This window comes from Narcine bancroftii, chromosome 10, assembly GCF_036971445.1.
Source record: "Narcine bancroftii isolate sNarBan1 chromosome 10, sNarBan1.hap1, whole genome shotgun sequence".
In the NCBI taxonomy this organism is placed as follows: Eukaryota; Metazoa; Chordata; class Chondrichthyes; order Torpediniformes; family Narcinidae; genus Narcine; species Narcine bancroftii.
Window position 1 is genome coordinate 68,169,953 of NC_091478.1, and position 25,076 is coordinate 68,195,028.

A 25,076-nucleotide genomic window follows, 5' to 3' on the forward strand; every position below is an offset into this window, starting at 1 on the left:
ATGCTATCTATATATACACAAACCAGTCTCATTTTTCCAAGTAATCGCTAAACATTTTCTGGCTACAACAATACTAATCTCAAAAATGCAATTTGAAATCTAGTTAGTGTTAATTCTAAACTCAACTTCTTAATATTTACCTAACAAAACTACTAATGGATCCAATATAAAATTCACTTTAAAAATAACTTCTAACAAATCCTTAAGTTGCTTCCAAAAGGTTTAACCATTTCACATAACCAAGTCTTTGGCTTGGCTTCGCTGACGAAGAAGTAGAATGTAAAAAAAGAACCTACTTCCTTTTGACAGCAAAAACATAAATCTGAAGAAATTAAATTATATCTCCTTAATTTTTCTGGAGCTAAATATAATTGATGTATAAAGTTATAATGAACTAACCAATATCTCACATTAACAATTTTAGTCATACATAAATTTCTCCAATCGTCTTGATTAATCAACTATTCCTAAATCTTTTTCCCACTTTAACCTAGATTTATGCAAATCTAACAGGCATTTTATTCTGTAATAATTAATAAATTTCACATACAAATCCCTCCTTCCCACCATCTGTAAGCAAAATTTCAAATTTAGATTGTCTAGGTAGCTGAAAAGTATGCCCAAAATTATCCAATAATAAAGCTTTAATTTGATAATAACAAAAAAGTGTTTGATGATATTTCATATTTTTCTTTCATTGTTTGAAAAGAAATAAAATAACATGCTTCATAACAATTTTGTACAGATTTAATTCCTTTTTGATCCCATAATTTCAAAAACTGATTATTAAGCGTAAAATAAAAAAGCTTATTCTGATATAAGGGTGTTTTACTTGAAATTTTCCCTTGAGTACCTATTACATCATTTATTTTATTCCATAATTCTATTAAATGTATCAAAATAGGTGAATTATAATTATGTAATAATGTAAAGTTCCATTTATAAATAAAATAATCCATCTTCTTCTCACCAATTTGAGATAATTTAATGTTTTCCCATACCAATGACTTTTCCAAATCAAACATTCTATTAATAAACTTTAATTGTGGTGCTTTATAATAATTTTGAAAATTCGGAAGCTGTAAATCTCCTAATTCATATTTCCTGGTTAATTTTTGTAAAGCTACCCTTGCCATTTTATCTTTCCATAGAAACTTTTTCACAATAGAATTCAAATCTTTTAAAAATTTTTGAGGAATCTTACAAGGAATAGATTGAAAAAAATACTGAATCCTAGGAAAGATATTCATCTTAATACAATTAACTCTTCCTACATTAGTTGAATTTCACTGTAATCAAAATAGCTGCTCAATTGTCTATGTATCAATGATTGCTACACTTTTAAATAGTTCCTATTATTGTTTTGTCAATGTATTTATCATGCTTTGAGGCACTTCTATCAATACAATTTTGTTGATTTGTACTTGTTTATAATGCTGCACCTATTTAAAGTTGTTGCAGTGAAAAAGCCAAAACCATTCTTTTTCTAAGGAGTTTTGCATTAAAGATTGACACTCTGCTCACTCTGCAGGCTCACAATGACTTACTGCGAACATACGAGGCAAAACTTACTGCATTTGGAATTCCAGTAGATGAGCTTGGATTCAAACCACTGGAAACTGTGTTATGTGGACAAACTATTGGTCAGGGTCCAGCTGGGCTGGTTGCTTCTGGGACATAAATCAACTTTTAATTACATTTTCCAGTGATTATAATTGCTAATGGTCTTCATTATGATTTAAAAGAACTTTATCTGAACATCAACTGGTCGTGTTCTTGGTTAATATAAATGTGAATGCATTTCGAGGGGGTATGTTGCAGAAGTGAAGTACCATCTTTGGATTATGGTAAAACCTATAAAACATTCTAGTAGTTTGGGTGAGTGTTAGAAAAATTGTGGTATTATTTGAAGAAGAAGATCTCTTGGGTTTTTTTAACTCAACATTAACAACCAGCACTTTCCAAAGCAGATGAATAATCATCACTCTTTGTTAGATTCTACACTGCAAAATCACTATTTTGTTTGGTCTTTTGGAAAATGAACAAAATATGAAAATACTTTGTTTTTAAAATTGAATACATTTTTTATACTATGCATACATTGAGGAGAAAATAATTACTTCATCATAATATGTTCTGGCTAGATTCTTGTAACCCCGAATGAGCTTCTTTAATTGAATTAAACAAAAAGCGCACAAAGTATTTTTCTACCATCGAGATTATGGGGATTAAACACTACATGCAGTTTTTAGATGCACAATGATCTCAAGTTGTGGTATTTCCCACAATTTCACTCATTGCAACTAACATTTAACTGCTCTGTGGAGGATTAAATATGTATAATTTTATTTTGCATCTGTTCCTGTGGAAACCTATAAAGAATCCAATGGCGTGATAAAACGTCTATTGAAACTTGTTACATTCAGAAAATCTGCTCTAACGCAAACCAATATAAAAGATCATCAACAGGGTAATCTTTATGAACTTTCTGTTGGAACAATTTCAAAATTGATCTTACGTTTTCTGCTGTTTCAAATATTTAATCAATCTACTGCAAAAAGATTCAACTATCTCAACATATCTCATCATTCACTTACCAATCAATTTGAAAAATATAACCCTTTGCCTTACTAAGCAGATAAAGTTATCTTTCCCTATTCATGCCAATGAAAACTTGTATTTTCCATACCTATGTTTAAATTGACTCCAGTGGAGCAATGTCTGAAGATTAAATCCTCTTCGCAACTAGTTACGGTTTGATAACCTGATAAATTTCTGTTGTGCACATTCAAGGACATAACTCCCTTTTCATAGCCAGACATTTAAAACTACAAGTGATACAGTAATCAGTTCACAACCAATATGACAAATTACACAAAGACTAGTATATTGTTTGTCAAAACTAGAAATAACGATATTATTTCTGATACATTATGCAAACATTGCTTGTTATTGATCTAATGTGTTCAAAATTGAAGTTTCCAAGAACCTTTCAAAAATTTGCTTTATGAAATCTCAGTCATTATCTGTAAATTTAATATCTGCCTACAATATTGCAATCGATATCCATAATATTGAAAAGCTTTGTGCCAAGCCTTCTTGTTCACCACTGATCTGATGAGACAAATCTAGAATCATTGGGAAACGTGGTGTGTTGAGTTCCACTGGTAAGTGTGAAATACAATGAGTACCAAATGAAGGTTGTTGTCTTACCCCACGTTCTTGACAATAATCCTGTCTAGTCAAGAATGAGGGAATGATAACCTTTATTTGGTCTTCTTGATATATTAGAATGGAAAAACAAAATTGAGTTTCCTTGGTGTCCAAACTTGCAAGCATGGAATGGGAAGTTGGTGCCAGGATCTTGTATATGGTGACACTGCCCTCTTAAATTGTATAGTGAAGTTCAGTGCTCATGTTCGATTGGCCTTCTACCACACAAAGCCCCTTAATTCACAATCAAATGCATCTGTAAGAAACATGTAGACACTAAATCCCCATTTTACATGATTCTCAGTTTTAGGTCTCATCACTCCTCCTGAAATCAAACGAGACTAGCCCTGAAAAAATTGAATGCATGAAGTTTATTATAACATACACAGGTACAGATTCATTGAAATTCTTCACTGAAATAAATGCAGTGAAATCATGGCTAATTCTGACTTTATATTCAGTAGCAAATTGAATATTCTGCCCCCCCCCCCAAAAAAAAATCTAAATTATATCACCAATTTGGTAAAGATTCCAGGATTATAACACTCCCTGAAACATTGTTGCAAAACTGGAGAAAGGAACAGTTCTTGCTGGGCAGGTAACTGAACCAAACTACATTCTACATCAAGACTTCATCCAGAATCATCCTTCCAAACCACCAAGCTTCCAACTTCCAGGTAAAAGAATGACCCATCTTGAAAGTATCAGTTCTGCTTTGTGATCTAAAGACTAATGCACTGGCTTAACAAATATCTAAATGCGATTGTGGAGACAATCCATGTAAAATACTCTCTACCACTATCCAATCCAATCCTACAAATGACCAATAGCTGAAATGCATGAAATTATGTCCAATGCATCAACAACGTTCAGTGGTTGAAATTGTTAATCTTAAACCATTATTCCCAACCTGCTTGTTGCAGGACCTTTTAAACACAACTTTCTGTTTTCATCATCATGTGCATTGAAAGAAAAATTTGGATAGGTACATGGATGGGAGGGATTCTATTTTCATCCTGTACACAAAATAAAATCTTCAATTTATTCTGTGAAACGCTATGTGTAATTTATTTGCAATGTTTTACAAATATTCAGACATTTTGGTCACATCTGTTCTCTTCACCGTGGTTATATTAATTGAGATATTTGCCAATGACTGCTGAGAGTATTTTGAAAAAACAAACATCATCTCAACATCTAAGGTTTTAACCATTAATAGTAGCAACGTGGATGTGTTCACCAGGACATTTACTATATTTGAACTTGGGTATATTTGCTAAAGTGGTAAGTTATTTATTTTTGAATATTTACCTTTCTTGTTTCAACCCCCAAAGACTCAAGTCCATATCATGTCAACAGCTGAGTTTTATACAATCGCCCCCACCCCCCACCACCCCATCCAAAAGTAACCTCATTATCATTACATATACTTGAAATTTTAGCCTCTCACGCTGTCTGGTCTTCAAATTTGCCATCCAAATTAAGGCTAGCTTCCTGCTGCTTAAACAGCTTTTCAAAGTTTATCACATGACTGCCAGTCGTGCAGTTTATAGACCTTTAACAATTTTGGTTTCTGGTCTCTCTGTCCTCTCTAGAAATCCTTTTAACGTTAAAACAAAAATTAGATCATTCTTGTACCAAAGGGAATACTTGCTAAGTTGCCTTAAAAAATACATATTCTCAAACTTGGGCATCTGGTGGATTTATGATACATTCCTGTGACCTGTATTACCTTTTTCGAGTCTTGTTGCACAAAATTTGACACAAAGTTTTAACCAAAGACAATGACGTGAAACTTGATGCACAATCCATAATTGCTTTGATGACGCCATTTAGGATCCTCGGTAGGTGGTATAGGAGAATGGGTTCATGAGTAGAGCAATATGGTACTTCTGACTTGTATCTGAAACGTTGAAGACAATCTAAGAAACATGATGAGAATGAGATGTATGATCCCGTCAGACAATTTGTCAGCATTTTTACTCTACGCAACAGTTCCAACTAAAAGATAATGGAAGAGATTTAAAATGGGTTAGCAATTTGCCAACATACATTTTACATCACTACATAATAGTTAAATTACTGTACCCTGTATAATACCTTAAACTGCATCCTGATGTAAAAAATTAATATTGTTTTGCAGATATGAAATAAAAACAATAAATGCAGAAAATGCATCCAGGTCAGGCAACATCTGGTGGAGGGAGATCAACAAAGTTCATGTAGAATTGTTAACTTTGCTGCTGTCTGACCTGTTGAATATTTCCAGTATTGCTTTTTGTTTAAAAAGAGTTTTTGAAATTTTATGAAATCTGTCTTCAAGACTTCTAAAATTATCTCTTGTGGATAGGTGCATTATAAATGAAAACATCTCCATGACAATTTATGGTGTTTAGTTACATGACAAACTAAGATCGTATCATTCGCTTATTGATTTATATTTGAAGAAACACGAGTTATTGTCTTCCTTTGTATATATTACTACATAGAACATTATAGCATCATACAGGCCCTTTGGCCCAAAATGCTGTGCTAACCTCTATAAACATACTTTTAAAAAAAAACAAAACCTAGCCTACCTCTGGAGGAGTCATGTGATGGAGTAGTGGCTGGTCAGGAAAACCAGCCCTCTCCAGGAAAATAGGAAAAAGCAAATCACAACAAAAATAGAGTACAAAAAATAGAAGATAAAGATACAGAGAAGCGAAAGAAGATGGCTTCCAAGAAGGAGAAAGTAAGAACAACTGGAAAAAAGTATAAAAGTCGCCAGAGAAGAAAGAAGAAGGCCTTAACTGCAGGAAGGAACAGGATGCCGTGGTGACGAGGAGCACCCGACCCTTCAAGTCAGTGCCTGCCCTACAGAGTCGCGACCCACCAGCTCTACAAAAATGGCTCTCAGAGCCAAACAAAAGTGCGCAATCAAAGGAGAAAGACACCGGCGGGAGGGGGGCTCAGCAGAGGAATGGGCTGTCACAGAGCGAGCAGCTGAGGGACGCCTGACACCAGGGCTCTCAGCTGGAGGATAAGGAAGACCGCAGAAGAGGGAGTGATGAAACAGGCGTGGAAGACAGATGGAGGGAAGATCGACAAGAAGACCAACGTCAAGAAGCACAACAAACGAGCAGCCCAGGAGGGGAGGAACAGCAACAAGAGGCCCAGCAAGAAGAGGCCGGAAAAAGAGATACAAGCAGCTCATCGGGAAAAACAGAAGAGACACAGACTCAAAGAGAAGAAGACCAAGATCTTCACAGATACATAAAAGGTAAAACTGATGGACAAAGAGAAATAAAAGGTAAAACTGATGAACAGAATATAGATAACGTCTTTTTTTGAAGAACAAATGGGATCACTAAAAGAATGGTTGTCATTGGAGTTTAACACAAAAGAAAAATGAAAAGAACAAGATAAAATGCAAAGGTTAGAACTGGTAATGACTGAAATATGGAAGAGTAGAGAATGTGGAAGAGTGGTAAATGGCTGTAGAAATGGAAGTAAATGACTTAAAGAAAAATTGGAAGAAAGTGACAAAAAAATTAAAAAGACACGAGTTGTTATCTCAGACAATTGATGTGTTGGAAAATTATAGAAGGCGAAACAACATAAAAATAGTGGGCCTGAAGGAGGGTGAAAAAGGCACAGACATGAAGGAATTTATAAAAGGATGGATCCCAAAGGTCCTGGGAATGACAGAAATGCAGGAAGAAATAGAAAGGGCACACAGAGCATTAGCTCTGAAACCACAGACACATCAAAAACCAAGATCCATCTTAGTAAAATTTTTGAGATACATGACGGGAAAATATATTGGAACGGGCAAGGAATAAAATTAGAGAAGATAATAAACCATTGGAATACAAGAGTCAAAAATATTTTTTTACCCAGACATAAGTTTTGAACTCTTAAAGAGGAGGAAGGAATTTAATATAGCAAAATCAACTTTACGGAAAAAAGGTTATTAAGACATCCATCCATGCATAAAATATTTATACCCAGGGAGCAAAACAGACTGTTCTCAGATCCAGAGAAAGCGCAAGAATTTGCAGAACATTTGCAGGACAGGAGAAGAGATGAAGGGATGTAACAAGAATGAAGAATGGTGATAAAGTATATATAAAGATGTAAAAACAATGTATATATAAAGAGCTAAAGAGGGAAAAGAAAAGGGAAGGAAGGGAATAAGGGGTGGGAAAAAGAAGAGAGTTTTTTATATGTGTTAAAAAAAGTGGAGAGGGCTGGGTGGAGGGGGAATAACCATCACTGCAAAATCAGTTGATGCTGTGAACAAGATTGCAATCCAAATGAAACGGGAAGTTGTGGTTGCCTGGCAAGGTGTATGGGCCAACTCAGAGGGGGTGGGGGGGGGACTTTTGGGGTTAAGGTATTAGTGGATGTGGGAACTGCAGGGATACTTTGTCGTACATTAAGTGTAATAAGAGAAAACTAAGAGATGAAAAGGGGATGGACTTGGCGAAGAGATGTTTGCAAGATATAAGATGGCCATGTTGATCTATATGACTATAAACATTAATGGAATACATAACCAAATTAAAAGGAAGAGGCTACTAAATTTATTGAAGAAGGAAAAAATAGATATAACATTTGTGCAGGAAACACATCTAACTGAAGCGGAACATAACAAACTAAAGAGAGACTGGGTAGGACACTTAACGGCAGCATCCTATAATTCAAAAGTTAGAGGTGTAGCCATACTAGTTAACAAAAATGTACCAATCAAAATAGAGAAGGAAATAATAGATCCACCAAGGAGGTATGCAATGATAAAGTGTCAGATATATTCAGAATTTTGGAACTTGCTCAGTATATATGCACCTAATGAGGAGGATCAAAAGTTTATGCAGGATATTTTGTTGAAGATTGCAGACACACAAGGAAATATATTGATAGGAGGGGATTCTAACCTTAATTTGGACCCAATGTCAAATAAAACTGGACAAAAGACTAACAAAAAGAATAAAGTGGCCAAATTTATGGTTAAATCAATGCAAGAAATGAAACTTATGGATATATGGAGGAGGCAGCACCCCAGAGAGAAGAAATACTCATATTATTCAAGTAGGCATAAAACATACTAAATGATTGATATGTTTTTGTTGTCGGTCCATATTCAAGGGAGAGTTAGAAAAACTGAATATAAAACTAGATCATTCACCCTTGTTATTAGCAATGGAACTGGAGGATATCCCAGCAAGAACATATAGATGGAGGTTAAACTCCATGCTACTTAAAAGGCAGGAATTTAGATAATTTATTGAATGCCAAATTAAAACATATTTTGAAATAAATACGGAATCAGTGAAAGACAAATTTATATTATGGGATGCAATGAAAGCCTTCATTAGAGGGCAGATAATAAGTTATGGGACGAAGATTAAAAAGGATTATAATTGGGAAATAGAGCAGTTGGAAAGGGAGATAGTAAGTACAGAAAAGGAATAAGTAAAAAGGGATGATATAACAAAAAGGAAAGAATTGGGGGACAAAAAATTAAATACGAAACATTACAAATGTACAAGGTGGAGAAGAACATAATGAAAACAAAGCAAAGGTATTATGAATGGGAGAAAAAAAAACGCATAAAATATTAGCCTGGCAACTTAAAACAGAACAAGCTAAAAGAACGATACTGGCATCAAGGAAAAAGGACCAACAAATTACATAGAATCCAACAGAGATTAATAAAAATTTAAAAGAATTTTATGAACAATTGTATCAAACTGAGATTGAGGGGAAAGATGATAAAATAGAGGAAATTTTAGCTAAAATTGAACTGCTGAAATTGAAAGAAGAGGAACAAAACAAACTGATAAAACCATTTGAAATAGAGGAAATACAGGATATATTAAAAAAGCTGCTGAACAATAAAACACCAAGAGAGGATGGATTTCCAATAGAATTTTATAAAACATTTAAAGAGTTATTAATTCCTCCTCTCCTGGAAGTAATGAACCAGATAGAAGAAACACAAAACTTGCCTGATTCATGTAAAACAGCAATAAATACAGTTAATACTAAAGACGGGGAAGGATCCATTAACACCAGCATCATATAAACCAACTTACTTAACTCTACTTAACTCAGACTATAAGACAGAACCAGATAAAAGAAACACAAAACTTGCCAGATTCATGTAAAACAGCAATAAATACAGTTAATACCAAAGACATGGAAGGATCCATTAACACCAGCATCATATAAACCAACTTACTTAACTCTACTTAACTCAGACTATAAGACAGAACCAGATAAAAGAAACACAAAACTTGCCAGATTCATGTAAAACAGCAATAAATACAGTTAATACCAAAGACGTGGAAGGATCCATTAACACCAGCATCATATAAACCAACTTACTTAACTCTACTTAACTCAGACTATAAGATATTAGCAAAATTATTAGCAAACAAATTGGCCAATTGTTTACCTAAAATAGTAAAACAAGATCAAACTAGATTTATTAAGAAAAGACGAACAGCGGACAATGTCTGTAAACTTATTCATCTAATCCACGCAGTTCAAGGAAATAAGAAGCCAACAGTGACTGTTGCTCTAGACACAGAAAAAGCCTTTGACAGAGTAGAGTGGAATTACTTATTTAAAGTATTACAGAGGTTCAATCTACCAGAAAAATATATAAATTGGATTAAAGCATTATATAATGGACCGTTGGTGAAGGTAGCAGTAAATGGATATGTATCGAATCACTTTAAATTAAGTAGGACAACTAGACAGGGATATCCACTATCCCCCTCATTGTTCGCCTTAGCAATAGAACCTTTGGTAGAATTGATAAGAATAGAAAATAAAATAAAAGGGATAAAAATAAAGGGGAAAGAGTATAAAATCAGCTTATTTGCAGATGACATCATAGTATACCTAACAGAACCAGAGGGATTAGTAAAAGAATTACATAAGAAATTGAAGGAATATGGAGAAGTATCGGGGTACAAGATCAACGTAAATAAAAGTGAAGTGATGACAATGAGTAATGCAGATTATACAGAATTTAAAAAAGAATCATCATTTAAGTGGCAAGCACAAACAATCTGATATCTAGGGATCAGGTTAGATAATAACTTAAGCCACTTGTACAAACTAAATTATCAGCCACTAATAAAGAAATTGCAGGAAGACTTAGAAAGAATTGGAAAGAATTACCACTAACGTTGATAGGGAGGGTAAACTGCATTAAAATGAATGTGTTCCCAAGGATACAATACTTATTTCAAACATTACCAATTCCCTTAACAGAAACATTCTTTAAGAAACTAAAGAGAATAATAAGGAAATTCTTGTGGAAAGGGAGGAATCCAAGGGTAGTATTAGATAAATTAGCAGAGAGGTATAATCAAGGTGGTTTACAGTTACCAAATTTTAGAAATTATTATAGAGCCACACAATTAAGGTATTTATCAGATTTTTACCAGACAAGGGAAAAACCAGACTGGACTAAGATAGAACTAGATAAAATAGGGGAAAAGATACTGGAACAGATACTTTATAAGTGGGATGAAAAGCTGGTGCAATATAAAAACTCACCAGTGCTGCATCATTTACTTAATACATTGGAAGAAGAGCAACTTAGAAAGGAAAAAAAAATGAATTATCAAATACCAAAATTACTATTGACGCAAAATCTGCTTATCCCTTTTACAATAGACAACCTTTCCTTTAGAGAATGGGAGAGAAAAGGAATCAAAAGAATAGAAAACTGTTTTTTGGGAAATAATTTATTAACATTTGAACAGTTGAAGTATAAATACGGAATAACTCATGGTACAATGTTTGCATATCATCAATTGAAAGCTTATTAAATTGGGAAACGGCTTGAGATTACCTGAAGGAAGCAGCTTTGAATACATGATTACAGACACAATGATAATCAAAAGATTTATAACCAACATGTACATTAAGCTGCAAGATAAGGAAAATGAAATAAACTATAAACCTAAGCAGAAGTGAGAAAAGGATCTAAACATAGATAAAAAATGACGTATGGGAAAAGTCATGTTCTGGAATTATGAAGAATACAATAAACACAAGGTTACTCATGATACAGTATAATTGGATACACATGGTATATATCACTCCTCTAAAATTAAAAAAAAATGGGATTCCACATTATTGGATAGATGTTTTCACTGAAAGAAGGAAATGGGAACAACATTACATGCAACTTGGGCATGTACGAAAGTAAATACGTTTTGGGAAGAATTAAATCAAATACTAAATAAAATTACAAAAAATAACATACCAAAAAAAAACCAGAGATATTTCTTTTAAGTAACATAAGAAGTAGAGAACTAGGCCTCAAATTGGATAAAGTGCAAAAAAAATTCATTATGATAGCCTTAGCAATACCAAAAAAATGTATAATGTCAACTTGGAAAATGGAAGAGAGCATGAGTATACAGCAATGGTACATGGAAATGAATAAATGTATTCCATTGGAAAAAAATAGCATATAATTTAAAAAATAAAGTCACAATGTTTGAACAAATTTGGGAACCATACATGGAACATATCAGAGAGAGCTTGTCTACGACCTCCATCTCCTAAAATGAGAATGAAAATGATAAGAAGACAAAATGACTAGATTCAGTGGGTAATAAATAGATGATGCATTTTTCTTGTTTATTTTCCTTTGTGTGAAAATATTGTTTTATGGTTTTATTGTATTGTATATGTTGAATATTTATGGGTTTTGGAAGGGAGTGGGTGGAGGAGATGGAGAGAAAAAGGGGAGAAAAGACCACTGTGTAAATTTAATGAGATACATTTGTACATATTTTGGTTGATAAGGTTCACAGTGTGAAAAATAAAAAAAATATTTAAAAAAAACACTGGAGGAGCTCTGTGAACAGGCAGCATCCGTGGACAGAACAAGATGGCTGACATTTGTTACAGAGTCCAGAGGACCCCAAAAATCAGTAGCAATAGATATGCACCATAACACAGGGTTACTTTAACAAAAGTAATTTTTAATTATAATTGAACAAAAAAACAGAATTAAACTTTAATTTATTACTTAAACTACTTACTTAACCTACCTAACCTACTTAATCCCCCCCTCTAATACTAAGTGCAGGTATGTGTAATGTATATTTAAGATTAGAAAAGTTATTTGGATCACAGTCCAATCTCACTGGTTGCAGGCAATTCTTGTACAGTGCACAGAAGTTAGAATTTACAAAGTTCACCACTTTGGTGCTTAACAGGCAAATGGTTACCACTCAGGAGGGTTCTTACTGGTTTTCAGAAAGAGATTCCTTTTTCAGGACATCTGCAACTGATTCCTTCTCAATCAATCCTGCTGACGAAACTTGCCCCCTTCAGGGTTCTCCAGATGATCCTCTTTCTTTCTGGTCACCTTTCACACTGCCAGTCTTCTCCTTTGATCAGGCAGCCTTCCAGTTTGCCAGCTTGTCCCTGGAACTGATTTCTGTGTCTCTCCTCTCTGTTTCACTCCCTCCCTCTCTGAGAGCAAAATTGTTCTGCCTGCAAAGATCACATACTCTCCCAGGCAAACTGTACGTTGATACTTTGTTGCCTCTTGCAAAAACCACTCTGCAAAAGTCTTGCAAATATTCTGTGTATTAAAATGTGTATGTGCAAACTGCTCTACAAATTCCTCCCAAACCATCTCTAAATACTCTGTCACACATTTCACGCCAAAATTCTTGTCTTGATGCAGAATCTGGCCTCGAAATGTCAATTGTTTTCTTTTCCTTGCATGGATGCTGCCTAACCCATTGACTTCCTCCATCAGTTTAGTCTTTTGGTCTAGATTCCAGCATCTGCAGGTTCTTGTCTCTCCCCAACTTAAATATAAGTTGGTGTTCTTTGTCACCTCAGCGAGGAACCCCCTCAATAACTGGCTCTCATATTGTGCTTCATTTGGTCCTATGTGTCTGCATCAGCCTGTGTTTGTGGAACCAATTTCAAGTTCAAGTTTATTGCAGAAGATGTGCTCCAAAACATACAAACACACATCCAGACATAACACACATAGAGGAAAGCAAATATTAGTATATAAAAATTAGTATATTAGTATATAAAAATAAATAAATATTGTTTAACAAATAGTGGAATCTCTCAAGAGTTAGTGGGAGCTGTTTCATTTAGTCATTCAACAGTCTCATTGCCCATGGGAAGAACATACAATTGTGTCAAGATACGAGGATGCCAAGTGCTATATGCTGAGTTTCTAGGTGTTGTGAAGGATGTGCTGGGCCCCATTGCATTACAATGCCCCCATTAGCAAAATTTTACCATAGTACCTAATCATTGTGGAATTTATTTCTAGATATACATCTTTTCCCACAAATCATCAGGCAGTTGTCAGCACAGAACATCCTGCAGACATTGGGGAACAAGAACTCAATGGATGCTCTGGGGTGGTTTCCTGAATGGACTGTCCATATCATCTGGTAGAATACTTCATTGCCAGGATTTACTAACATGCACCAGGACCTAATCTGGCTGTTAGTGAATAGGGCTCTCATGGTTAGATCCTTCCTGAAATATCACCCTCAATACACATTTTCCTTGAATCGACTATCTCTTTGTGTATGGAGAAGGATGCAAGTGTCCTTGTCACAGTTCATCCCCAGATGGGGAAAAAAACCAAAAAAACCTTGCCTACCTCATAACCCTCTATTTTTCTTGCAACCATGTGCCTGTCTCAAGTGTCTTTTAAATGTTCTTTTTTGTACCAGCCTCCATTGCCATCCTGGCAATGCCTTCCAGACACCCTCTGCTCTGTGTGTCTAAAACCCTTAAGTCTCCCTTAAACTTTCCTCTTCTCACTTTGCACAGATATCCTTTGGTGTTTACTTCTCTCGGCCTGGGGAAAAGGTTCTGGCTGTCCATCCTTTCTATGCCTCTCATAATCTTGTAGATGTCTTAAGTCACTTCTCATCCTTCTTCTCTCCAAACAGAAAAGTCCTCACTCTGCTAACCTTGCCTCATAAGAGAGGTTCTCCAATCCAGGCAATATCCTGGTAAATATCTTCTGCACCCTCTCCATAGCTTTCAAATCCTTCCTGTAATAAGGCAATCAGAACTGAGCACAATATACCAAGTGTGGACTAACTCAAGTTTTATAAACTCTTAAACTGAGACCCCAGCACGCCATAAACATTCCCCTCTACCTTACCTTTGCGACAACCTTGAGAGATCTATGGATTTGGACCTGAAGGTCCCTCTGTTCTTTCAAACTGTTAAGAATCCTGCCATAAACAATGTACCCTACTCTCAAGTTTGACCTTTCAATATGCAATACTTTACATTAAACTCCATCTGCCACTTCTCTGCCCAACTCTGCATCCTGTCTATATTCTATTATTACCTACCATAACCTTCCACTCTATCCACAACTCCTTCAACCTTCTTGTCATTTGCAATCTAACTGATCCACCCCTCTACTTCTTTGTCCAGGTCATTTATTAAAAAAAATCTCAAAGAGCATGTATCCCAGAACCGTTCTCTATGTAGCTCCACGAATCACTGACCTCCAGGCAGAATGCCTTCCAACCCCTACTACCCATTGCCTTCTCCAGGCAAGCCAATTCAGAATCCCCACAGCATGACTTTCAGAATGAGTCTACCATGAGGGATGTTGTCAAATGCTTTTCTAAAATTCATATACTCCACATCTATCTAAATCCATTTATTTTGTTACTTTCTCCAAAAACTTAATTGGGCTCGACCTTCCGCTCACAAAGCCATGCTGACTAGTCTTGAGAAGACTAAATTTCTGTAAATGCTTGTTTATCTGTGCCTAAGAATCCTCGCCAATAGTTTGCCCACCACTGATGTAAGACTCACTGGCCTATAATTCCCTGGATTCTCCCTATTACCTTTTTTTTTTAAAACAAGGCAACCACATTTGACATTCTCCAATCATCTGGTTCCTTTCCTATGACCAGGGATGATGCAAAGATCATTGCCAACAACGCAGCAAACCCTTCCCTGGCTACCTGGGGTATATATCATCTGGTCCTGGGAACTTATCAATCCTAATGCTTTTAAGAAGATCCTGCACTTCCTCTTTCTATTCTGCAACATGGTCCAGCACACAAGCTTGTTCTATTGTGAGTCACATTGACCAAGGTCCTTTACTCTGGTGAATACTGAAACAAAGTGTTCATTTAGAACCTCCTCTGCCTCAAGGCACATGTTGCTTCCTTTATTCTCTAATGGCCCTACCTTCACTCTCATCATCCCTTTGTTCTTCACATGCATAGAACACCTTGGGGTTCTCCTTAATCCTACTTGCCAAGGCCTTCTCATTGCCCCCTTTTAGCTCTCCTACGTCCTTTTTTCAGTTCCTTCCTGGCTGCTATATAATTCTCATGAACATTCCTGTTTCCTGCTTCCTATATCTAATGTATGCTTCCTTCTTCCTCTTAACTCGCCTCACTTGTTTTGCAAACCATGCTCAACTTATTCTACCATCATTTCTCTGGCTCAATGGAACAAACCAATCCTGAACCCACATTTCTTCTATGCTTTTCCCCGAACATCTGTTCCCAATTTATCCTCCCGAGTTCCTGCTCTATCTCATCACAATGAGCCCTTCCACAATTTTACCATTTTGTCTGCTCTTATCCTTGTCCATAGCTATGCTAAAGCTCAGGTAGTTGAGGCAATTTTCACCAAAATGCTCCCCCACTGACAGGTTCCTTACTTAACTGTGTTCATTACCCAATAATAGATCCAGAATGCCCTCTCCTCTAGTCAAATGGTCCAGAAACTCAGAAATCCTTCTTGGACAAATCTGACAAACTTGGTCCCATCTATAAGACCATAAGACATAGAAGCTATTCAGCCCATTGAGTCTGCCCCACCACTAATCATGAGCTGATCCATTTTCACACAGCCCCCTGGCCTTTTACCCCTAACTTTTTATGCCCTGGCTAATCAAGAACCTATCAATCTCTTAGCCTCTATAACCACCTGTGGCAATAAATTTCACATTTACCACCCTCTGGGTAAAGACATTCCTCTGCATCTCTGTTCTAAGCAGATGTCCTTCAATCCTGAAGTTGTGCCTTCTTGTCCTAGACTCTCCCACCATGGGAAACAACCATCTACATCTACTCTGTCCACGCCTTTCACCATCTGAAATGTTGACTACTCACAAAGGTGAGGTCTCACCTTCCTTATAAAGCCTCAACATTGCATCCTTACACATCCTGCATCTGGGTATCTTGAATTTTTTCCCCATTAAGAAAATAATCTGTCTGTTTATTTTTTCTACCAGAGTGCAAGACTGAAGAGTTTCCAACATTGTATTTCATTTGCACATCTTTGCCCATTCTAATCTAGGTCGTTCTGCTGCTTCCCTGTTTTCTCAATGCTACCTGCTCCTCCACCTACTTTTGTATCTTCTGCAAACTTGGCCACCAAGCCATTAATTTCATAATCCAAATTATTAAAATACGATATATCAAGAAGTGGCCCTCACCAACCCCTGTATATTACCATTAGCAACTGGCAGCCAACCAGAATATGAACCCTCTATTCTGACTCTGCTTCCCGCCAATCAGTCAATGCTCTACCCACGTGAGCATGTTTCCTGATGTACCATCTTATTAAATAGTCTTATGTATCCCTCATGCAGTAAGTAGGTGCCGGTCAATATTTGGGAAGTCGATCTCCCATAATAGCAACCCTGTTATTTCTGCACCATTCCAAAATATGCCTACTACCTCAGTGTCCCAAGGGCTATTTGGGGGCCTATAGACTAATTTCAATACAGAATTCACTCCCTGTTTCTGACTTCCATCTGCACTGAGTCAGTACGCAAACCCTCCACAACGTCACCCCTTTCTGCAGCTGTGATACTATCCCTGATTCATAATGCTACCCTTCTCCCCTTTTACCTCCAATCCTCTCCCTTTTAAAACATCTAAATCCTAGAACATGCATCAAACAGTCCTGTCCTTGCATCAGCTGTCTCTGTAATGGCCACAACATTGTAATTCCACATACTGATCCATGCTCTGTTCATCTCCTTTATTCCTAATACTTTCTACATTGAAATTAATACATTTTGAACCCTCCAAATGACTAGATTTATGCTGCCTCCTCTGCCTGTCCCTTCCTCACAAACTCACTACACATTGCATTAACCTTTCTACCATCTGCTCTAATCTCTGCCCTTTCATTCTCAGTCCCATTGCCTTTACAAACTAGTTTTAACCCTCGCCAACAGCTTTAGCAAACTTGCCCACTAGGATGTTGAGTTTCCCCACCCCCCCCCCCCCCCCCCACCCTCCCTCTGGTTCAGGTGCAATCTGTCTTTTTTCTGTGCAGGTCATACCTTCCCCAGAAGAGGTCCCAGTAATACATGAATCTGAACCCCTGCACCAACTTCTCAGCCATGCATTTATCTCCCATAACTTCTTATTCCTGTCTTCACTGGCACATGGCACAGGCATCAATCCAGAGACAGCCACTCTTGAGGTAATGCTTTTATTAGCTTCTTTCCTAACTCCCTATATTCCTTCCTCAGGACCTCATTCCCTTTTTCTGTTTATGTCATTGGGACCGAATTGTATGACTTCCATTGATGTGCATAGAAAATTAAAGTTTTATTTAAATGCTGTAGTTTTTACCTCTATGTATGGGTAGAAGCTAGTCACCTTTAATGACTGCCAATATTCATTTGTTGCAAATTTCATCTTGTATATCCCAGGTGTAAAAGTCTGTGATGTAAACAGACCTGGGCATCTGCCATCTGAATTGGTAACCCTGCAGACAAAAATGAAAAGAAATATACTTTTTTTTTGTGTTTTAAACCATTAAAAAATGAATTTAACTTGCATTTCAAAGCAAACGTACAGTCTTTGTATAATTCATTCAACCCCTAATGTTTTAGGTTATATTGTGAAACCTGCCTTCACTACATCTACATGTAGCACATACCAGATTCCATCCACACATTGTGAAAAAAATGCTCTTCCTCTTGTTAGTCTTTCGTTTCCACTCTATGAACACTGGTCCTTGATCTCTGCACCAATGAGAACAATTACCATTCACTCCATCCAGGCCCTTCTTCCTTTTATATATTTCCATCAAATAGCCTTCACCAAAGTCTCAACCTTTCTAATTCATCCTTGTAAGTGCAGTCCCTCCTCCCAGCATCCATTCTCAGTACATATTTTCTAGACTCTCTCATGCCATTCAAATAATAATTCGCAAACCTAAGTTGAGGTCAGACAAGTTTTTTCTAAATGTTTAACATGACTTATTTGTTTTTACACTTTATGGGTCCATTGGTAAAGTTACTAAATCATTATCCCTTCCAATCCCTCACTTTCAATGATCGGTTTAGCCATACCCTCCGCACCCCTTTGGATCTGTCTCCCAGATCAATGCCTCGAAAAGCTTTCCCACAACTGACATTAAATTGATCGGCCTTTTGTTAATTTGGACAAAGGAGTACAAGGGAGTAACATTTGTCATTCTCTAGTTCCCTGTCGCCATTGCTTCATCCAAAGATTATGGTCAATAGTCGCATGATTTTGTCCTGCACTTATTTCACCCCCACCCCACCCCAAGAAACCTAGAATGCATCCCATTTGCTGATTAGCCTATTTAAGTTCAATGATACTCAATGCTTCTCAGTTGTCCTAATGTCAATTCTCTTCACAGGTTTTTCTGTCTTTTACTGAATGCTGTGGATCTTTTGTAACGTGTTTCCTTAATTTTTCCTCACCTATTTCACTATCACTTTAAAAGTGCTGTTTTTACTGATGAAGACAGATGCAAAGTATTCATTTAGTACTTTAACTTTGCCCTCAAAATGTATGCCTCCTATTTTTGCCTGCAATGGGCCCCATTCAGTCTTTTACTATGTGTGTAACTAAGATCACTTTATGTCCTCTTTAATGGTGACAGCAACTCTTCTCTGTACTGCACTTGCCTCTCATGGCTTTCACATCCCCTCTGATTCTTTTGTAACCAAACTGATTTTCATTGGTAATTTACAGCCCAACATGTCACCAGCATCCTTCATCTTCCTCTGTATTTTTTCAGTCATTCAGGGAGATCTGGTTTTGCTTGTTCGTTCACTGTCCTTCATGAGAACATGCTTTTACAGGATCAGAATGACCTTCTCAGAACAGTCCAATGTTCTGTGACAGTTTTGCTTGTCAACCTTTGGTTCTAATTTATGTGAGTCAGATCGAATCTCCTTCCATTCAAATTGACTTTCCTTATTTTCTAAGTTAATTATGATAATATCTGTATCTTCTCAGTGCTCCCAACCAAAACTTGGTACCCTTGACCCACCTTACTCCTTAGCTTGGATCAGAAACATTCAGTTGCTTCAGAAATAAATTGCTTAAGCAAGTTGATACAGTGAAAGTAGCAAAATACATGTTACTGAATAGAGTATAATTTGGGTCACCTCTCCATTTCCCTATCTCCTTTTACACAGACATGAGAAATTCCACCTAGACCCTCATCACATCCAATTAACACCTCTTGTTGGTTTGGATTCCTCTCCCTTTGTTTAAATTCCAAGACTTTCTGATATATCCTGATACCTTTTTTGATTTTTCCCTGAAGAAGGGATCAAGCCCAAAACATCAGCGATATATCTTTGTCTCCGATAGATGCTGAAAAGACCAGCTGAGTTAGTTCCTCCTGCATTTCAGTGTGTTGACTTCCCTCTGCTATCCTATCTCTCTGGATTTGCAGTATCCTCTTGAATCAACACTTCTAAAGCTCTTACACAACCCATTTCATTGCCAACTCCCACCTCTCCCAAGGATATTGAGCTAATGATCCCATTCTTACGGAGGTGCTCTCTCGTGTGAAAAGTGAATATTTTGAAGTACGAGGGAATTATCCCTGGCGTCCGGAGGCCAATATTTAATAAATGTTGCTTATTGTTAAGCCTTGCACCAATGATTTGAAAAATACTTGGGGGAAATCCCTGACATGGATACAAAGCCCGCTTTAGATAGGCAAGTCCACAAAACGCAGTGTGCTCAGGCACACTGGTCGGTTCATAACCCTGACTCCTTCTCCTTCACTGTGCTGCTAGCATCCAATACTATTTTTTTGCCTGCCCACTCTGATTAATGTAAAATTCTAATTCAGGCCAGAACTCATTCTTTCCCCATTAAGCACCTGGACACATCACACAAGAAAGTAAAATGGCAAGCCTGATTAAAAAGGATTAAAGTAACTCATTGAGTGGCGGTGGGCTTCTTCTAAAGGACTTCAATGTGGCGTACCCTCTTGCCATCTCTTTCCATTGCTCGTTCTCCAGCCTGGAGACACAGACAGCCAGACGGGCAGCAGGGATCCCCTGGGTGGTGTTGAGGATGTGGGTAGTGAGTACACTCTCTGACATATTGCGTTCCTGGCAGTTACACTGTTGAGAAAGATTTGCATAATTGTCAACCAAAAGTGTGCTATAAAAATTATTCCATGATAAAATGTTAACATAAAACCATCTAAAACAGTGGTTCCCAAACTTTCTCGGGCTGCCATCCCCTTGGCTCCCAGGCCACATCCCTAGCACTGCCCCCCATCGCCCCACCACACACATACAATGAACACCAACCTCTTTCTTGGTATTAGATCTACCACAAATTTCAAACAACAATTAATCCAACACTATATACAAGTGTATGTATTTTACAAATACAAATACGTGTATTTACACATAATTTAAATGTACATTACAACCTGAAGATAATTTGAAATTCTTACATATCTGGAGCCTTGGCCTTTGCAGACGTAAATGTGACGCGTCCTGTCCAGAGAACGTCATCAAGGAACAAACAAATATTCACCGCCCCCTTTTTCTTCACCATCCCCCGATCGCCCCTTTGGATATTTCCACTCTCCCCAAGAGGGCGGCAGCGTCCACTTTTGGAATCACTAATCTAAAATATTTGGAGATGTTTACGTGAAGATTCAGCTCAGACACTCTTCAATCATTTTATTCGGACCTTCAGCCATGGGATGGCCCAGATTTCAGATTTACTGTCAGGGTACATATTGAACATCACATAGAACCCTGAGATTCTTATTCCTGAAGGAGCAGCAGAATTACCACCAATTGGTAATGCAAAAAAAAACTGTTCAAGCCGTTAACATGTAAACAAACAGAGCTGTAAACAGATAACAAATGTAAACAAACTGACTGTACAAGACAGAGAGAACAAAAAGAAAATCAATAAAGTGCACAAGTAAGAGTCCTTAAATGAGTCCATGATTGAGTTTGTCATTAAGGAGTCTGATGATGGAAGGGTAGCAGCTGTTCCTGGACGTGGTAGTGTGAGTCATGTGGCACCTATACCTCTTTCTGATGGCAGCACCAAGAACAGAGTATGTGCTGGGTAGTGTGGGTCTTTGATGATTGCTGCTGCCCTCCGAAGGCAGTGTTCCCTGTAGATGTTCTCAATAGTGGGGAGGGTTTTGCCTGTGATGTCCTGGGCTCTGTCCACTACCTTTTGGGGGACTTTACGCTCAGGGTATTGGTGTTCCCATGCCAAACAGTGATGCAGCTGGTCAGCACACTTTCCATCAAACCTATATAGATATTTGACAGAGTTTCTCGTGTCATACCAAACCTCTGCAAACTCCTGAGGAAGTAGAGGCACTGATGTGCTTTCTTCATAATGCCATTGGTGTGTTGGGTCCAGGACAGATCATCCGAGAAGTGACTCCCAAGAACCTATATTTGCTCACCCTCTCCACCTCTGATACCCCAATGAACACTGGTTGTATACATCTGGCTTTTATTTCCTGAAGTCAACAATCAGCTCCTTAGTTTGGTGACATTGAGTGAGAGGTTGTTGTTGGTGCACCATTCAGCCAAGTTTTCAATCTCCATCCTTTATGCTGACTCGTCCCCTTCCTTTATACAACCCACAATCGTGATATCTTCGGCAAATTTGTAGATGGTGTAATTGTTGTTCGGGGCGACACAGTTGTAGGTATAAAGTTAGTAGAGCAGGGGGCTCAGAACACATTCTTGTTGTGCTCCGGTACAGATGGAGATTGTGGGGAGAGGGCTCACTGATTGTGGACTGGATGTGAGGAAATCCATGATCCAATTACACAGTGGATTTCCTCCCAAGTCTTGGCGTTCGCTGATCAGTTTTGAGGGGATGATGGTGTTTAATGTTGAACTGTAGTTGATAAAGAGCATCCTGATGTATGCATCTTTGCTGTCCACATGTTCCAGGGCTTTGTGTTGAGCCAGTGAGATGGCATCCACTATAGACCTGTTGCTACAATAGGCAAACTGGAACGTATCCATGTCACCGCTTAGACAGGAGCTGATCTGCTTCAACACCAGCCTTTCAAAACATTTCATCACTTTTGATGTAAGTGCTACTACTGGTCGATAATCATTAAGGCAGGTTACTGCACTCTTCTTGGGAACTGGTATGATTGACACCTGTTTGAAACAGGTGGGTACCACACCCTACTGGAATGAGATATTGAAGATATCTGTGAATACATTGGTAAATTGGTCAGCTCAGATTTTTAATACTCGCCCAGCGTCTGGGCCGGATGCTTTCCTTGGATTCACTCTCCTGAAGGCAGAACACATTTATCCTCAGATATGGACAGGATGGGATCATCAGGGGATGGGGGTGAGAAGGGATGGTTCTTCACTCTTACTGTTGTCAAATTGGATGTAGAAGGCATTGAATTCCTCTGGGAGAGAAGCTTTGCCTCCTGCTACTTTACCAGATTTGGTTTTGTATCAGGTTATGGCATTTCGCTGTCGGGTATCCCTTGCTGTTTCCATTTTCATCTCAAATCTCCATTTTGCCCGGGAGATAGCTTTCCGCAGGTCATACCTGCTCCTGCTGTGCTAATTTGTATCTCCGGACTTAAATGCCTGTGATCTGGCTCTCCGAAGGATCCAGATCTCACTGTTTATCCAGGGCTGCCAGGTGTGAATTTTTAAAACATTCCAGAATTGTATTGCTGCTTGAATGAGGTTTCAGTGTTAAATAAGCTTCTCAGAGCTATCTGGTAGACAGCAGGCATGAACCCGGGAGACACCTCACTGTTGATGGACAGGATATGATGATTTAAACCCTGCTCTCCCATCCCTCTCAGGAGCGGACACCACACCGATTTGAATAGAGGCAGGGCCATAGAAGGTGACAAGACTTGTCTTTTCTTTTCCCCGTCTCCTTCTGCCTGCAACATCTGCATTGCATAGAGCAGTGGTTCCCAACCTTTTACTTTCCACTCACATACCACCTTAAGCAATCCCTTATTAATTACAGAACACTTATGGCATAGGGAATACTTAAAGTGGTATGTGAGTGGAAAGTTAAAGGTTGCAAACCATTGGCATAGAGGAATCTCGAGGTGATGGGTATGGCTGACCAAGCCGGCGGTAATTATTAGTCCTGAGTCAAACTGCAGCTGGTGTTATGAGGTCATAGAGTTAGCATGGAAACAGCCCTACACCGACCACAATGTCCCACCTGCCTGCGTTTGCCCCATATCCCTCTAAACCATCCTATCCAGGTGTTTTTCCATACACCTACCACTCTTTGTGTTAATCTATGTGCTCCAGTTATCAATTCCCTTGGCTGACCAAAGTACTCTCTGCATTCACCTGATCTATTCCTCTGGTGTTTTTGTACACCTATGCAACCGCCCTTTATCCTCCCACAATCCCAAGAAATAAAGCCCCATCCTGCTCAACCTCTGCCTATAGATCAGGCCCTGAGTCCGAGCAATAGCCTTGTAAATCTTCTCTGCACTTTCTCCAGCTTGACAACATCTTTCCTAAAACACAGTGACTAAAACTGAATGCAATATTCCAAGACTTGTCAAAGATAACACTGGCCATCAGGAGGTTACTGGCCTCAGGACGTTGTGAATTCACTCATTTCAGATGTCCTTTTGTTATTGGAATGAAGTAGAACAGTTGTACGGTTCTGAGCAGTTTTCTGAGCCTGCATCAAATTATGTTACTTTTGAGACAATCTGAATTTGATGCAGCCTCTTTCCTGCCACTGATATCTTGCTTCTAACCATCTAAAATAAGCAGTTCATCTTCATTTTCCATTGGAAACAGCTATAAGCCCTGAGGCAGCTCCAGACAACCCCTGTGGCCCGGCAGGTTAAATAAAACTCAAGGCCTCACTGCCATGGCTGTCCCCAAAGTGGCACAGCCCATGAATGGAAAGTGAGCTTCAGGTGGCAGCTCGTGAGTCTCTGACCCTGGTTAGTGGTTAAAACCATGGCGTTTCGAAACCTTTCATCAGATTCAGTTGCAAAGGCACCATTACAAACTGCGCCTGCATTTTAATAAATCTAACCATCTTACCTTTCTCGCAACTAGATGGTGTTGAATGTGTTGAAGTCGTGGTGCAGTCATTTAATGGAACAGAACTGGTTATCGGCAATTGAAATCCTGAGCCACTGGAAGGAATGACTTTAAATGACTCTGAATTTTACTCCTATGATGTACTTGTTCAAATCAAAAGTGTTTGCCTCTTTCACAATGAAAGCATCTGTCAATACCCATGACCTTTTGCCTTCTGAATCTATCAATATCCTTCAGTTATGTAAAGTTTTCAGTGAAGATAAACCTAGTTAATATTTTGTTAAGTGAAGTGCAGCATGGAAAGGTCAATACATGTGTGCAGAGCCCAGGGCATCAGCCAGCTAAAGGTAGCGACAGCTGTGGTGACAGCAAGCAAGCACAAAACAAAAGACTGTACAACAGGCTTTAATCCAGTAAAAGTCTGAACACCAGTTCAAGCCTCAGGAGGGGCCGGCTCAAGGTCTATATTCAGGTCGGCTGATTGACAGCCGGCCAGGTGGAGTCAGCC

General features: G+C 38.0%; 2 protein-coding genes across 4 annotated transcripts in view; one reads left to right on the forward strand and one right to left on the reverse strand.

The window, feature by feature from the left end:
* Positions 1-4,267, forward strand: part of gas8 (growth arrest-specific 8) — a 46,139-nt gene extending 41,872 nt beyond the window's left edge. Inside the window, exon 11 of the mRNA XM_069901227.1 lies at positions 1,532-4,267. Within this exon, the coding sequence (XP_069757328.1) occupies positions 1,532-1,681 (150 nt within the window). The 3' untranslated portion in view covers positions 1,682-4,267. The remainder of the gene's footprint in view (positions 1-1,531) is intronic.
* On the reverse strand, positions 3,570-24,723 carry LOC138744686 (5-hydroxyisourate hydrolase-like). 3 transcript variants are annotated; one of them, XM_069901228.1, is made up of 4 exons: positions 24,569-24,723; positions 20,487-20,626; positions 17,856-17,991; positions 3,570-5,214 (listed from the first exon to the last, which is right to left on the reverse strand). In XM_069901228.1, the coding sequence occupies exons 1-4, from the start codon at positions 24,617-24,619 to the stop codon at positions 4,942-4,944; spliced, it is 600 nt and encodes a 199-aa protein (XP_069757329.1). In that variant the 5' UTR covers positions 24,620-24,723; the 3' UTR covers positions 3,570-4,941. The 3 variants fall into 3 exon arrangements, with proteins under 3 accessions (XP_069757329.1, XP_069757331.1, XP_069757330.1); XM_069901230.1 differs by having other exon boundaries at positions 4,945-5,135; positions 17,883-17,991; positions 24,569-24,722; XM_069901229.1 differs by having other exon boundaries at positions 4,945-5,135; positions 24,569-24,720.
* Positions 24,724-25,076: the final 353 nt, after the last annotated feature.

What these genes read in the sequence shown, in the direction of transcription:
- LOC138744686 (XM_069901228.1), bottom strand. Translation starts at nt 24,619, where the DNA reads ATGACTGCACCACGACTTCAACACATTCAACACCATCTAGTTGCGAGA. An exon ending in TGGAAAGAGATGGCAAGAGG is followed by an intron (nt 17,992 to 20,486) that starts GTACGCCACATT and finishes TTTTGTCTGCAG; the next exon opens with GGTTACCAATTCAGATGGCA. An exon ending in GCTTCTACCCATACATAGAG is followed by an intron (nt 5,215 to 17,855) that starts GTAAAAACTACA and finishes ATTATCTTTTAG; the next exon opens with TTGGAACTGTTGCGTAGAGT.